Below are 15,343 nucleotides of genomic sequence, written 5' to 3' on the forward strand. Positions count from 1 at the left end.
TATTTTCAACATACCAGTTATGATTCAAGGATTGGTTCCATTTCCAGTGTTAATTTTTATATTCCACTGTATATACTTTTTAAACAATCATAACAATCTCTCTTTGGAGATAAAATAACTGGTTGGAGAAACTTGTTTTTTTATGCCAGCCATGAGAGATCACCTTTTTATTTATAAGGTAACCAAGCTGACTAAGCTATAAAATTAATATTCAGCAGATAATATTGTTATGTGAAGTTAGGCTCAACAGGCAACTATCCAGACAACTACAGGGAAACCTCGATTTTACATTCCCCCATTATACATTTTCCCTGATTTTGCACCATATTTATCAGGTCCTAAACAATACCGCCATTAAATAATGATACTCTATTTTACAATATCCTCAATTTTGCACTTTTTGTAAGTGGTCCATTCAAAAGTGTAAAATAGAGGTTTCACTGTATTTCAGAAACAGAAGAAAGTGATGGTTGATGTGATTGGATTTAATTGAAAATGTAACTGATGCGATATTTGATTAATTGGGTGGGGGGGTCTTGAATTGCTTGGCTTTTTAAATCATCGGTTAACAAGCCTTCACACCCTCCATATATCAGCATGGAGAGTACTGTTCCCAATGGTAGTGTGTTTTGGTTGGAAATTTTGCTGTGGGTTTTGCCCTTCTATTTGTAGGGGGACAAAATTAGTTAATTAAACGAGTGAAAGATCCACAGAGAAAAAATCATTCGCCTTGACCGGGATTCGAACCCCGATCCCCCGATTTCCGGTCGAGTGCTTTAGCCAGTTAAGCTTCCGAGGCGTCATTCTTCCCTGAGGATGTTTTTCGGTCCGATTCGAACCCGGATCCCCCGATTTCCGGTCGAGTGCTTTAGCCAGTTAAGCTACCGAGGCGTTATTCTTTCCTGTGGATGTTTTTCGGTCTGAAAAATATCCACAGGGAAGAATGACGCCTCGGTAGCTTGACTGGCTAAAGCACTCGACCGGAAATCGGGGGATCCGGGTTCGAATCCCGGTCAAGGCGAATGATTTTTTCTCTGTGGATCTTTCGCACGATTGTGCATTGCGGGTGACTCCCGTAAAAGTTATCACCGCGGCTAGTCCCGGTATACTTTGAACTAGTTAATTAAAGCCAAATGTCATGTTATTGTGTATTTATGTGGAATGTATTCATGGGTTGACAGGGTTCCCACTCAACCTTGCAAACCCTAAAACTGTGAATAAGCCATGAATTTCGTCCTAAAACCAAAAAATCTCTCCATCTTGATTTTTCGATCGTAGAACTATGATAGATAGATGGAAAGAAAAATAGATATTTCGATCATACATATTTCAAGGTCAGTCAACCGCAGACATGGCCACGGATTTATCTGGTCACGTATATTTTGAGCGCAATTATTGGTCCGTGTGCCATGATGACACATTGACCTTTAGGCTGTACCAAAGCCAGAAGACTGGTGTGACTACGTAGATTTCCGCGGTGTTCAGGTTCCAGTTTCTCCATATTTCCGGTGCAACCGCGTCGGTTTGTTGGTGATGACAACAGTTTCGCTGGCACTGCTGCCAGCGTCTTCAGGTCGAAGATGATGCCGGTCCACGATTTTCGTCCTCCTTATATAGGGGGTCAGTCCCGGACGGACAATTTTAACAGAGATGACGGCTACCATCTGGATGCCCATTGGAGGAGGCTCATTAGGCGGACCAATAAGAGAGCGGCAGCCACAACTGGCGGGACTGACCCCCTATATAAGGAGGACGAAAATCGTGGACCGGCATCATCTTCGACCTGAAGACGCTGGCAGCAGTGCCAGCGAAACTGTTGTCATCACCAACAAACCGACGCGGTTGCACCGGAAATATGGAGAAACCAGAAGACTGGTCACTGGTAGTCATTAACACTTGCGAAAATTCAGACACTTTTTAACTTCCCTGGTCCCTCCACTTTCCCACTCGCAACCTTTAGCCGGAGCTGAATTTTGCAAGCGATGTGTGAAGTCAAGAGAGGGAGCACTTTTCATTGTGGCGTTTGCATTAACGTTGTCTGTCGCGTTTGTTAAATTTGTAGTTAACGTGCAGCTGATGATTGCTACGTGATCAATATTTCTACCTAATATGGTTTATCTACAAACCCTGATTTTGAAGACATTTAGACAGTGAAAACCTGGAAAAAACTGTGAATTTTATTGTTTAGATTGGGTGAGAACCCTGGGTGATTGATCTTGTGGACCAAAGTACTAGTTTTCATGAATTTGTCATGCTAATGGAGAAGACTACCAATTGAACTTTCCATAGTCTTCCTGTAATAGATGAGATGGTCTTTACTGCTTCCTAAGCAGTTACTTTCGGGAATCAGTAAGATGCCATTTTTATTGGTTGAAATGTAGAAGTGAAACAGAGAATCAATAGGTGAATTTCATTTTTATCCCAACGAATTGTGAAAATTGACTCTACCTTGTGAAGTGGACATCTTGTGATGAATTCAATTTTGACTGATTATGTCAGTTGTGTTCAGAGCTCACTTGATTTTTATTTAGTTGTAGTATTGGTACTTCTGGGTCCTTTCTCTGTTTTTATATCGTTCTTAGTGGTTCATTGGTTAATTATATTGGGAATAATTTGGCTAGGGTGAAAAATACCATATATTAATCAAAGAGCAATCACACCTACTCCTTGCTTGTAATCAGATTGATGAGTAGTGTATTGCAGATGACGAGCAATATCATTATGATGTTTGCTTGGAGTAGAATACAATGTTAGTTTTTAGAGAATGTTTGATATGGTACTGAATAGCAGTGTCTAATTGAGATGGCTATTAAATAGTTAGTGACGCTAGGTGTAGTCTTGAATCTTGCCACGGAAATGACCCATCTGTTATGTTGTGTGAATTATTATCCTGGGTGAGATCTCAGTCTTTTTGGTGATTGCATCTGCTTCTTGGAATCATCTCTCTTGCCTGTTCATGTGATGAGTGTAATGTCACACACCCTGGTGGCATCTGTAGGGGGCAGCTATGTCATAATATTTTGAGCAAGTGTTGCCAAGGTGACAGGATGTCACCAAACGTTACAAAACCCATTTTTCACACCAAGAAAAGTAGTGTCTCGTGGTTCTCTTGCCATGGCCATTATTTTTCTTAAAGGTCTTAGTGATCAGGGTTAAACCATCCATGCATTGTTTTTTCAGAGGGGCCATCCCCATAGATGCTTTATCTCAGTACTTGGTAGTATCAGTGAGAATTAGCATATACCTTCATAAATGAAATCCAGTCTAGTCTTTTGGCTTACTTAAATTTTCTCAAATTTTCTTTATTTCCCCTAATTTTATCTGTGAACCCATATGTCATAATTATATTGAAGGTGACAAACTATATCAGATGTCACTCCCAGGTTGCTAGCTGCATTGGCAGTTAGTTCATGTTCCTACCATCAGAATAAAGGTCATAGGCTAGAATTTCATCAGGTTTGTTCCAACTCCCATGACATTGGTCTCGCTCAGTGTATGTTTAAAAATGAGTTCATGGTAAAGGAGGACAGCATTTTCAAAAACATGTTTCAAGAGTGTTTTGAACTGGCACATTTTTTCTATATCAATCCTATATTTACTTAAGAATTAGAGCAGGAACTATTTCGCTACCTTTCTCACATGTTTATACAACTCACGGCTTCACACAATGTATTTTGAAATATAAGTATGATCAACAGGGTTTGCAAATAAGTTCCCCATTGTTAGTATAGAGAGATCACTTTCATCATTACATATTGGATGTTAGCTATTTAATGTACATATTTTCAGTGGTCTTCCTTTCTCCCAGTCAGTGTCTACTTAGGGTTGTGGTGTGTGTAATGTAAAGGAAATGTGTGTACACAATAGCTTACTCTGAAATTTTTGTATGCCTTTCGAATTGTCTTGATTCACTTGGATGCAATAAGCTTCTGTAGATTCAAAAATGTGTGTGATGACCATTTGCTGCGTTACATTCATAGTTGATGAACAGTAAATGTTAATACTGCCAGAAAATCTTGGGGCTGCCTAATGTAACATGCTTCACTTAAGCCTTCCCAATGTAGGCACATGTATTCAGCATATCACTAACGTCAATAGGAAGGCACATTTCATTAGTGATAAATTGGCCTGTACCCTGTGGTCTACAGATTAGGTGATTGATGGTCTACAGATCAGATGATTAGGGGTTGTGAGGTGTTGCCCAACAAAACAGTTAAATTAAGATCATGTATATTGCACCTCGCAGAATTCCTTGTCTCATTTTTTCCCACTAACACATGTAATATAAATGTTAGCATGTCTTCGTTGGTTTTGATGAGTAATAATCATCAATGGGGTACCTGGTTGAAAAGCATGGTACATTAGTTTTTGTTTGTAATATTTTGTTTTCTTGTGAACAGGTCTGTTAGGATTCTATTTATCCAGAGAAGGTTTTGGCGAATGTCTTTTCCTTCTTGTAGAAATAAGGCCGTTTGTAATGTGAATGAAGTGGTAATGCTAATATCTCTAATTTCAGACTGCTATTCTTCTCCTGAGAATTGATGACATCGTGTCTGGATCAAAGAAAAAGGACAAAGATTCTGAAGGTGGTGGTGCTGCTCGACCTACTGCAGAGTCGATGAAGGAGTAATATCAACATTATTTTATAACTATTTTGCAATTGATGTGAAACTTCATTGTCCCCCAGGAGGGCGCTTCTTACTAAAACACTGCACATTTATGAGTACAGATTAATATTTATATTTCGGCATTTATAACGTTCTGATATCCCAGTTAATACCCTTGTCTAATTTTGTGCTAATTTGTTTTAAATAAACTATGTGAAACAATTACGTGAACCTTTTATTCATTTACGAATACGCCGGCATCTATTGCTGTTGCAATAAATTGTATTCAGACCGTGTTTAGTTTCTACTCACACGTATTGATATAAGTTGCAGTTGATCGATGGAGTAGGATTAGTAATGACGACTGTTAGAACTCCCGAGGGTCATGGAAATTTAGGAGTGGAATTGCCTCTTCGTCTTGCGAAGATGAGATTACATCTTCTAACATGTACTGGGAGCCGGCGTGGTATCGTCACCTGAGATTACTGTCTAATCTACTGTTATTAAGTAAAATAGGGTATTAAAATTGACACAATTCAATATAAGGTATTTCTAATTAGTAATTGGTGTGTTATGAAGGAAATAATGACATGCGGACGATAAGCGGAAGTCAGAACCGTGGAGGGGGAACGACCAATAGGAGACATCGTATCAACTTCCACAAATTTCGATGGAAGGGGAGCGGACCAATGGGAAGAGTCATTTTAAATCGGCCGCCGGCTGCGAGGAGCGCTAGGCTCAGTGACGTTTAGTGAGCACATGCCTTATCCATAACAGGCCAAAGCGACCGTTTCACTGCAGTCGCGTTGCCGGCCACACAGCTCGGCACACGAGCCGGTCCCGGTGTAGCAGCATAAGAAGCTTTATTTTTGTACAGTGGTCTTTTTTTATTGTATATCGTAATTCCTTTCCTGTGATGCCTGCTAGTCTGTTTCCAGATATGGATCGAAATAACAGCGGTCTTGAAGACCAAAGAGCTCTGCAACTAGCGTTTGAATTATCCATGTTAGGATTGAGTGATGCTTCAACAACGACTGAACATGAGACACTCAATACTACTTACGATGAAGCAAGAGGAAAGAAGAGCCAGAACATGACGGAGTGTGTGCCTGTACCTAGTTCCGAGCATGTGGCGGAAATTGTTGGGAGACAAGGTAAATTTTGCCAAGTATTCTCTTGTGTCGCGTTCCCCGGTGCGGTTCGGGATGTCAGACCGAACCTGTCATGGCGGCAAAGGCGAGGCGAGGCTTTTGGTTTACCATGTGCTCGAGAAATCTTATTTGTTCATAGCCGTGTTGATGTTCATAGTAGGAATTGTGTTCGAGTGAAAATAGGAAGATTGCACTATCCGTATTAATTAAGTTGAACCCATGATATTCGTGTTTTAGAGCAAGGTGTGCCTTCGTAGTAAGTAATCGATATCCTTGTACCCTTTTCATTTCGGAAAATGCCTGGTGAGGTTTCATTGGGCGACACGATATATGGACGTAGGATTTTGTTCTGTGGCTTCAATCATCATTTTTTTACATTACTTCCTTGTGTGCGTTATGTAGTTAGGAAAGTTCTATCTTTTAATGATTTTAGTGCGTTCGTTCTTTGGAGTCCCCGGTGAAGTGTTTCCTGCCATCGTGCCATGGATATTGTCATAGCTGGTTATGTCTTTCATTAAATCATTGTTACTCATTTTACTGAATCATTTGTTACAAGGTCGTAATCCATGTTAATACGTAGTCGCTGAAAAATATAATCGGTGCTTAGTGTAAGCTGTCACCTTTAAATGTCATGATGCATTCATAAGGTTGATGAGTATCTTGCAGTTCATGAGGGATGTTCTCATGAACTTCAATCGGTTTCACTTTCCGCGGGACGTTGAACCGGTTCAAGGGCATTGGGATGATAGCCTAGTGGAAAGGACGTCTGGAGGTGTTACCGTTTGCACCTGGCGAGTAGAATATCCTTGGAAGTCGTCTTTGCCTCTCTTTTTCAGTTTCTCATGGTATCACGTGCCCCTTGCTCGTAGCTGCTCTATTTCCTTCGGAAGTACCTAATCAATAATATCTCCCTAGCTCCAATGCGACAAAGAGTATGAGTTCTTCTTAAAAATGTTCCCTGTGTTTGCTTCTGCTCGCGTGTTGTCCGTACCTAGTGTTATCACATGGTTTTGTATTTTGGGTTAATCTATACGCGCGAAATGGAATGCAATTCCTCAGAATTTGTCGTAAGCCTCTTTTCGAGTTAGAATTCGTTTTTGGTTACAAATTGTTTGAAAGCTGAGCACGTGGCCGCGAAGAAGTATGGTTACTCAGTCGTTAAAAATAGTCGCGGGTGGTAGTTGTGATTTCGCGTCTATTTTGAACTATACACTGTCTGTAATTTGTATGGGTTTCTGCTGTATGCTACCATATAATAGATCGCCAATACCCGAATGGAATGCTAGTGACATTACTCTAGGTCTCCATGCGATACTGGGAAATTTCAAGTAGTCTTGTGGGTTTGATGTAATTTTTCATGTTGTAATTATTTCGTTGTGGGTAATGCGAACATGTTCGCCCAGTAAGCCGCTCTTGTCAAATTTTGCATTGCTCGTCTTTGAAAGCGATGGTCTCCCAGTCACCATCACTCAGTCTCTATAGGGAGGCCCCTCCCGCTTGCATCGTGTTTCTTACTCGAGCGGTATTGTCATGCCTGTGGCTTTTTGTTAACCGCGCCTACAGTTTTATGTTCGCATAGGTTGCTGTATCAGAGTACCTTCGCCGAGCCCACGGTAGCGTTATAACGACGAGTGCATCTTTCATGAGTTTTTCGCCGAGATGCCTTGTCTCTGTAGGTGTAGGGAATATTGCCGGTCTTGTATGTGTAGGGGCTCCCCACAGTGTTCGCTCGTCACCCGCGGACCGAAATAATTCGGCGGCTAGTCCCGAGGCCGGCGGCCGCCGCGTCGGCTGAGACGTTTCCCCGCCTGTTTCCGTCTCCCCACCCCTCCACGAGCCAGCCTTCCTCCTCCGCCAGTGCCGTTGTCTTCGCCGGAATGCCTCGATGCCGTCTCGCTACCTCGCGATCCGGCCTGACCCCTCGCTGCGGTGTGGCCGGCGAGGAATCTGCCCCTGCCTCTTTATTTTCGTACCCTGGCTAGAAATGCAAGCGTGCATTCCCCTCGACCTCCCTCAAGTCCTAATACTAAATATCTCGGCTGGGTTCACTTCTTCAGTTACCTGCGTTTAATTACCCTTACGTGAACTCGCGTAAATATTAGTCCCGAAGTTAATTTGTTTTTTAGAATTTGTCATTCCCAGAGAACACCCTCCCTCTCGCCTGGACTGAAGTTCACTGTAGATCGTTGTGTTCACTTCTTCAGTTTCTGCATTTATCCATTTACCCGTGAACTCCCGTAAATGTTAGAATTCATGGAATGAGAGGGATTCGAGAAAGCTCGCGTTGACGCATGCAGCTTGAGATGTGATTTTAGCACCCCCCGAAGTTCTTTCGGTTTTCTAGTATTTACCTCTGAACACCACTTAAGGTAATTTAGTTATTGGAAAAGGGTTTTTGATAGTATAATATCGTACCGTGTTTTCCCGTTAACGTATGAATGAATGTGATACCTACGATGTTTTGGAGTAACTGCTGTACTTCGCGAGGGGATATGTAGGAGCCCAGTATTCTTTCTTATCGATTGAAGTTCCCCTTAGAGAGGCTTTTTTCCTGGGTAATGTTATCGTCGAAGACGCGGTACTTCTTGGAAGGATTGTGATATCAGTGATTTCAGTGCACGCTGCATCATATTAATGTTTTGGATCACGGGAGTAGTATCCTCTTCCAAATTTAAGCTCTGCCAACTTTTTGTATTTTATCCGTCGTTACGGAAGAGTAATAGTTTTGCGTTCATGTTGGGTCGGGACCGCAGTATCGTCTCCAGTCAGGTTTATTGGTGGTATGGGGAATATGGAACGAAGGCCTAAGTTGTGTAATAGGAAGCTCAACAAAGCGGAAATCAGTAAACGTAGGCTGCTTCATCGTAATATAGCCGCCTCTTTTTGTTTTCTGGTTCGGTGCAGCTATTGAGAACTGTCTGCTCTTAGTAGTAGTAATTTTACTGCACGCTCTCAGCATATCCTGTCTTCTTAATAGGAGTTCGTAGATTATTTGTGTCGTCGTCGATTCAATTAGTTCCTTAGCTTTACAATAAAGGAAAATGAAACGATCGCTTGGGCTGTTTGATTGGAAATTTATTATTGGAACGTGTTGGTTGAATGTGTTGGGCTAATAGTGTAAGGGCCTGCGTTTTTAACGTTGTTTTAAAGTCTTTATTGGCAACACGAAAATTATCTTATTTCGAAGTCACCCAAGTGTGTGTAACTTGGCCGAATCTTTATTTGTGTTATGTTCGTAGTGTTTGTAGTCAGTTTTACTCTCGTCTAGCTTTTTTATTCTAATACGGATCATTATTATCACCATACGAAACAATTTGTTAATTATGTATTCTGATATTTTAATGTTTAAAACTTTTATTCCGGGCTCGAGGGTTTCATGCAGTACCTTAGTGTACAATTGCATGTAATACTCAATGAAATGACGTACTTGTGAGCGGTATCTCTACAAATCTGATTCATTGGTTCCGATAATCCGTAATACCTCACGACTCAGTACGTCGTGATGATCCCGAGTTGCCCATGGTACTTATTGTTTACTGCGTCGATAGTCATCGCGTTCTGAATGATTCGCGCCCCAGAGGGGTCGTTCAAGTGTTACCCGCAGATTTTGGCGTAAAGAAAAAAATTCGGAACGTGCCTTTGATGCATGTGTGTTCGCCCAGTGACTCAGTTGCGTTACGTTCGTAGCCCAGTACTCGGTATGTCACTGCGACACTTGGTTTATTTTTTTTTTAATCTTCCGCGTGTTGTCTTAAATTCTCGAAATGTACTGTGTCGTAATGTTTACTATTAGTTAAGGCTGCAGATCCGTTGTCGATACATCAAGGAGTTTTTAACTTTTTGGAATCGACTTCCCACGTTCCCGAGTGCTTGGAAAAATATTTTTTTATCCTGACGTAGAAGTATTCTAGTATTTCTACCTATGTTCAATGATTTAGGTGTTGCCTGTTTTCCGTAATACTTAAATTATTCCGATCCATCTTTCTGTGTGCGTAGAAATGAATTGGCTTGATTGATAGTGTCCTATGTTTATGAAAGTGTTATTTCCGTTATGAGCATGCAAGTGACTGAAGAAAAAGATTTCCTGATAACAGCTGTTATTCCACAGTTAATATATTTTTTCGCTCGCCGATTATTTGTATTACCTCATTGTCAAGTCAGTCATTTTTTTCTTGTGTGTGCTCACGTATCTTGTAGCGTATGTATTTTACTTATACTTTCCCCTATTCATTACACAATTATAAGCCATGTTACGCTGGAAATCCTCTGAAAAATGGTTTTGCATTACTTTTTAAGGCGGCTTAACGGGCAAAACGATGTTGCATGTTTGTTTGCGTTTTATCGCACGGTTAATCTCATTTTCAATGGGTGTGGTGATAATCTTCATTTAATCTATTGTATTGGGGCCTTACGGTGATTCGTTCCTCAGAAAATTTGCTTGTTCTTGCCTTCCGCCTACCTACATGCGTTGTCTTCGTCGTAGACGACATTCAGCTTATTCAAACGGTTGTCTCTATTACTGGAGTGTGTCTATGATGCGTTTTTGAATTATTTTGTATATATTAGCTGATCGCAAGACGCCCTTACCGTTTTTTTTTGGCGTCCGTGTTTGTTTATATTCATCCCGCAAATGCTTCCCGAAATTACGTGAATTATTCCCTAGTATCACTTGTGCTCTCCTTGGTGTAGGAGTCGCGAAATTTTATTTCATTTTCCTATTCGGATTTTCATAATTCTATATTCTTTGGGAAAAGGTTTCTCCGTGTGAGTGTGGAATATGTCTTCGCGGTTGTGGAGCCATATTTCTTGTAGGGATTAAAAGTGACGGAAAGATATCAATTTATTCGTATTTTTAGGACGATGGATTCTAACCGTGTGTCATTTGGCCTAGATTGTTGTAGAAAACCTGCGAAAATTGTACCTCTTGCACAAATCATCGCCCTATCTCCTTGCTATCTTCATTCTTGCCTATATGGGTGCCTTCTGGTATGCCTTTCTGCAACCATAATGTTATTTCTTACTTTATATTGTCCTAAATTCCGGAGAGCAAGCACTAATGTTGATTCCATACCTGTATATGTTGAAAGGGCATGGAAATGTTTATAATTTTTCTCCCCTGTGCTGCAAATACCTTGTATTTTTTGGAACGGCATCGTATTATACATTTTGAATCAGTATAGGATGTTATGATTTTCCCTAGATTATATTAATTCATCTGTACTCCCTTAAATTTGGTGCTGGATAAAGTTTACATACAGTCAAAGCTTCTATTTCATCAGTGACTCGTGTTGTAATTAAATGGTGCCTTTGTTGGTGCATTTTGCTCTAAGACGTTTCCTGGCATGCTTTTCCCTTATAGGTATAAATGAGCAAAATGGTTAAAGGGTTTATTGTGAGAAACCTCCCCATGGGATTCCTGGGAGAAGTCTAAGATGTATCAACTCGTGAGAATCCCTGGCCTGTATTTTGCTCTACCCCAATTTTCAGTCCACAGCCCTAATCCCTTAAGACTTTTTGGAATGAGATCAGCTACACAATGTTAATATATTAGGATTTGTGGTAAAGACATAGTCTTTAGTTTGTTGCTGCAGTTTGACTGAGGCCAGGAGTTCTCAGCCCCCAATGTTACAGCGTTGAACTCTTGGTATCCCTTGCAGTATGCCCCTAGAGTTCTCTATACCCCTTGAATTTCCCACGTGAAGGAAGGATTGCAGGGGATGTCCTGTGCACTTTAAGCGATGGATATTCTAAAGGAATAATCCTGGTATTCCATGTATGACTTGCGTAATAATTCATATTTGCGCATTTGCTGTAGAGAAATACTAAGGGGTATACGTAAATATAATCCCTTCCGGAATCCTTCTCTGTGGGGCTTTGAAATGCAGTATAAATACGGTAGACCCCTGCTTTACGATGCATTCGAATGCTTTTCATTTTTCGCTAGCTTTTTTAAATCATAGCATTTATTTCAGTCGCATAATACACCTAACGTTAATCATCTTGCGCGTTCTATTCCTCATTTTATTATCATACTCATTTTTTCATCGTGGAAACTTCACCGATGCTTTTTCAACCGATTCCAGTCTGTAAATATTGGCGATTCAGCTTATGATGGAATTCTCTTTTCAATGTACCACACGTAACGGATTAATATCGTAATGCCTCCACCGTACCCGATTCTTGCTTTCGTGGTACGTGCACCGTACCTTTGGTACCCCTTGCACTATTCCTAGTTTCCCTCCCACACCCTAGCTTCTCCCCCGTGCCTAATAACTTACCCTATCCGCACGCCCCCACCTCCGTCGCCATACCGTTCACCCCTCCCCTCCTCTATGCATATATGTGGTGGTGTCGGCGCAGCGTGCAGCTAGTCGCGCACCGCACATCCCACCTCGTTCGTTGCTCTTCCCGGGACCCAGCGGCTCTTTGGCTCTCCGCCAATCACCCCTCCCCCACCCTCTACCCGTGTCTGCGCTCTACCCCCTTACGCCAAGAGGCGTACACACGTATAGATTCCCCCAACCCCTACCGCCTCTCCTCTCTGCAGGCTATGTAGTCCGCTGCACTGCACTGGGAGATGCTCTCTTTTTTTTATCCTCTTAATGTGTCGCCTCCTGGCGTGTCCAGGGCCTCCGCTTCGAGTCCTTTTGAATGCGGAGACCTATAGCCTTTGTTTATTTATTTTCGTACCCCCGCAAACAGCACTTTTCGACCTTTACATCGAGTTTTTTGATAACATTTTTACAATCTAATCTAATCCATGGTCTGGATATGGGTGACTTACCCACGCGGTACTCGAACCCGCGACCTTTGGTTAGGGAGGCGAGGACTTAACCCCGCCGCCACCGAGGCCGGCAAGTGTTAGTTTGTGTGTGTGTTAATTGTGTTTATGTCCGTCTAGAGCATTTCGGGAATGCAACTGGATAAATACTTTGCTCAAATGGAAGCAAAAATATGCGGTTTTATGATCGGGGTTCACGGTTCTGCAGTCAGAAAAATTAAGGGTTATTCTTATTTCGTTGAAGGTCACTGTCCGGTTGGCACTGTATGCCTTGCAGATTTGTAGTACTTAATGTTTTTCATTGGATAAAGTTATGTTTTCGCATCGAAATGCCTTTTTGTTTTAGCGAATAGTGCTTTGTCGATTTGGAACTGATGTGGTTGTTGACCATTTTTATTGCTGACGTAATGCATAACCAAATGTTTGAGTTCGCTGTTTTTTTCATGCGCAGTTTTCGCGACGTGTCTATTTGGCATGTCGAATGCAGAATCTTTTTTTACCTTAGTGGTAGTTATCACGTCGTATTTCCCTATAATTTTTTTGCCATGTGTTGTTGATATTTTTACGTGTTACTTATTCGTAATCGCTCGTTCTCCTGCGTTCGTTGCAGTGCAAACAATTTTTCCGGTTCTGCGTCTGTGATAGTGGGATGTTAAAGCGTAAAATTTCATTTCCTTCAATCAGCTATTTCATATCCTTCAATGTTAGCTACTGCACGTATCTTCAGGGGATAATCCGTAAAATCCGCTGTTGTAGCACCATTTCTCTCTTATTAAGCTGTGAGAGATGCGTTTTGTGGCTGCCTAATGCTCATTTGGCATGCCCTCAACGCCGATGGCCGTAAATGTTCCTCCGTTGAGTGAATCGAGCTTTTTATGGCTTCCTCCGTAAATGGAGAGGGGGAGGCATGCGGTATTGTTTTTACTGATTGCGGCCGTCGGTGTCGCGTCGGTCGCTTCCTTTTTTATTTCCGTGTCCGTGCTTTGTAGTGGAGAGGGCGCGTTTTTGCATTGGCTTCACACGTGCTTTAGGTTGTGGTTGAAGTTTCACTAGTATAACTGGGATATAAGAGGCATTTTAGGGTCGCTATTTTGCCTCAATTAATTGATTTTTCCCTGTGGATGCTATCACGTATTTCATCACTGATTGCTAGTTGCGTTGGTTATGGATTTTAGACTCAATATGGTCCTTTTTCTTCAGGAAAAGTGATATTAGGCTTAGATTTTTGCGTATATAACAACAATAGACATTTATTGGTACTAGATTCCTGTTGTAAATTTAAAAATATTTTTGGACTATCATGCATTCCTGTTATGACTTCGCGATTGCGGGCGGTGAAGCTCTTTTGGTGCAGCAAGAAAGGTGCTCTCGTCACCATTATTATCCAGACGCGTTGTCGGAAACCTTTATTTTTGGTTTGAGTACCTATTCTCGCTCTTAATGCGACCCTTATTTTCCTTTTGTTCATGTAGCACATGGGATTCAAAGAAGGGCTCCTGGGTACCTTACGTCGGGATGATGTTGGGGTCATGACCTCATAGGCGTAGCGATAATGTGTGTCTATATATTGAGTGCGTGGTCGAATTATATGTTTAGACCGCTCCGAATTCAGTAGTGATTTCTTTTTTTACTTGAGTAGCCGTACTTGCTTCACGAACAAAATTCACTAACTCTTGGTTAACTATGTGGTATTCCAATAGTATGTTGGAATACCACATAGTTAACCAAGAGTTAGTGAATTTTAGTGATTTCTTTTCCTCATGAAGGGCTTCCAATCCACCTTACTCGTTAGATAAGTGTCAATTCCTGGCTGAGAGTAAGTTGATGTTCGGTTGAGTCATATCTTCCATATCTATCGTGTTGATAGAAGATTTAAAGACTGCCTGGATTCGCGTGCACTTCCCTTTCTTCGAGGTGTTGCTTTTTGTTTGTGACGTGAGTCGATGTCATTGTCGTAAAATGATTTTTTGGCCCCGTGTTACATGGAGTGCCAATGGTTTTCCGAGTGAAATTAACAGCGGATTGCGCCATAATCAGGATCATAAAATAATCATCTCAGTTTGGGTTTTTGATGTAATGTAAGCACCTTGACCGATTTCATTGAAGGATTCTGGAAGGCTCTGCGTATTGCATTTGTTATAGGGAACTTTTGAGCATAATAAACCCACCGGCGTCTTGGTTTTTCTAAGTTTCCGCTCAATGTATGTAGGGAATTGATAATCGCGCATTTTTAAAGCTGGTGGTATATGTCTTTAATTTATTTCTGGTTACAGCCCACTTGTATACCTGTTTTGTATAACTTAAAATTGTTTATTTCTTACCTGGTTCAGTTTCTTCATTATTAAGTGTCGCACTTTTATACTTGGGCCCTGTTTGTTGTTCAATTATTAGCATTTTGTTTGATGGCGGATGGCCATTGCATGCGAATTTAGCCTCTATATTTTAAGTGTGTGTTTGGTGCAAACTCTGCGCAATCCTGTTGATAATTACCTTTTAATTGGTGCTTTTAGTCTGTCTTACGGAGGTTCTACGTGGTAGTGATAGCACACAGATTTGTTGACATGATGATAGTGTTGCCCGGATTGAACCGTTTTTATCTCTCCTGCGTAATGTCTTGGTCGTCGTCTGGATGTAAGACCGGATATCTAATCGTTGTATTTGTCAATAATATCAGTTTGGTGGTGTTTGATGACCCGTTAACTTACAGAAATGTATGCTATTATCCAGGCCTACGAAAAATTGTAATGTAAGTCTACGTATGAATTCCTTAGTTTGTCCTAAAATGTAAAACGTATTGTTAAATA

At 41.2% G+C, this 15,343-nt stretch overlaps 2 protein-coding genes across 2 annotated transcripts in view; both read left to right on the forward strand.

The window, feature by feature from the left end:
- Positions 1–4,832, forward strand: part of LOC124166682 (T-complex protein 1 subunit gamma) — a 28,526-nt gene extending 23,694 nt beyond the window's left edge. The window contains exon 12 of the mRNA XM_046544327.1: positions 4,517–4,832. Coding sequence (XP_046400283.1) covers positions 4,517–4,630 — 114 coding nt within the window. The 3' untranslated portion in view covers positions 4,631–4,832. The remainder of the gene's footprint in view (positions 1–4,516) is intronic.
- A 527-nt stretch (positions 4,833–5,359) lies between these two features.
- LOC124166987 (RNA-binding protein MEX3B) overlaps positions 5,360–15,343 on the forward strand; it is a 53,043-nt gene continuing 43,059 nt past the window's right edge. The window contains exon 1 of the mRNA XM_046544742.1: positions 5,360–5,761. Within this exon, the coding sequence (XP_046400698.1) occupies positions 5,524–5,761 (238 nt within the window). The 5' untranslated portion in view covers positions 5,360–5,523. The remainder of the gene's footprint in view (positions 5,762–15,343) is intronic.

This window comes from Ischnura elegans, chromosome 10 (assembly GCF_921293095.1).
Source record: "Ischnura elegans chromosome 10, ioIscEleg1.1, whole genome shotgun sequence".
Taxonomy (NCBI): Eukaryota; Metazoa; Arthropoda; class Insecta; order Odonata; family Coenagrionidae; genus Ischnura; species Ischnura elegans.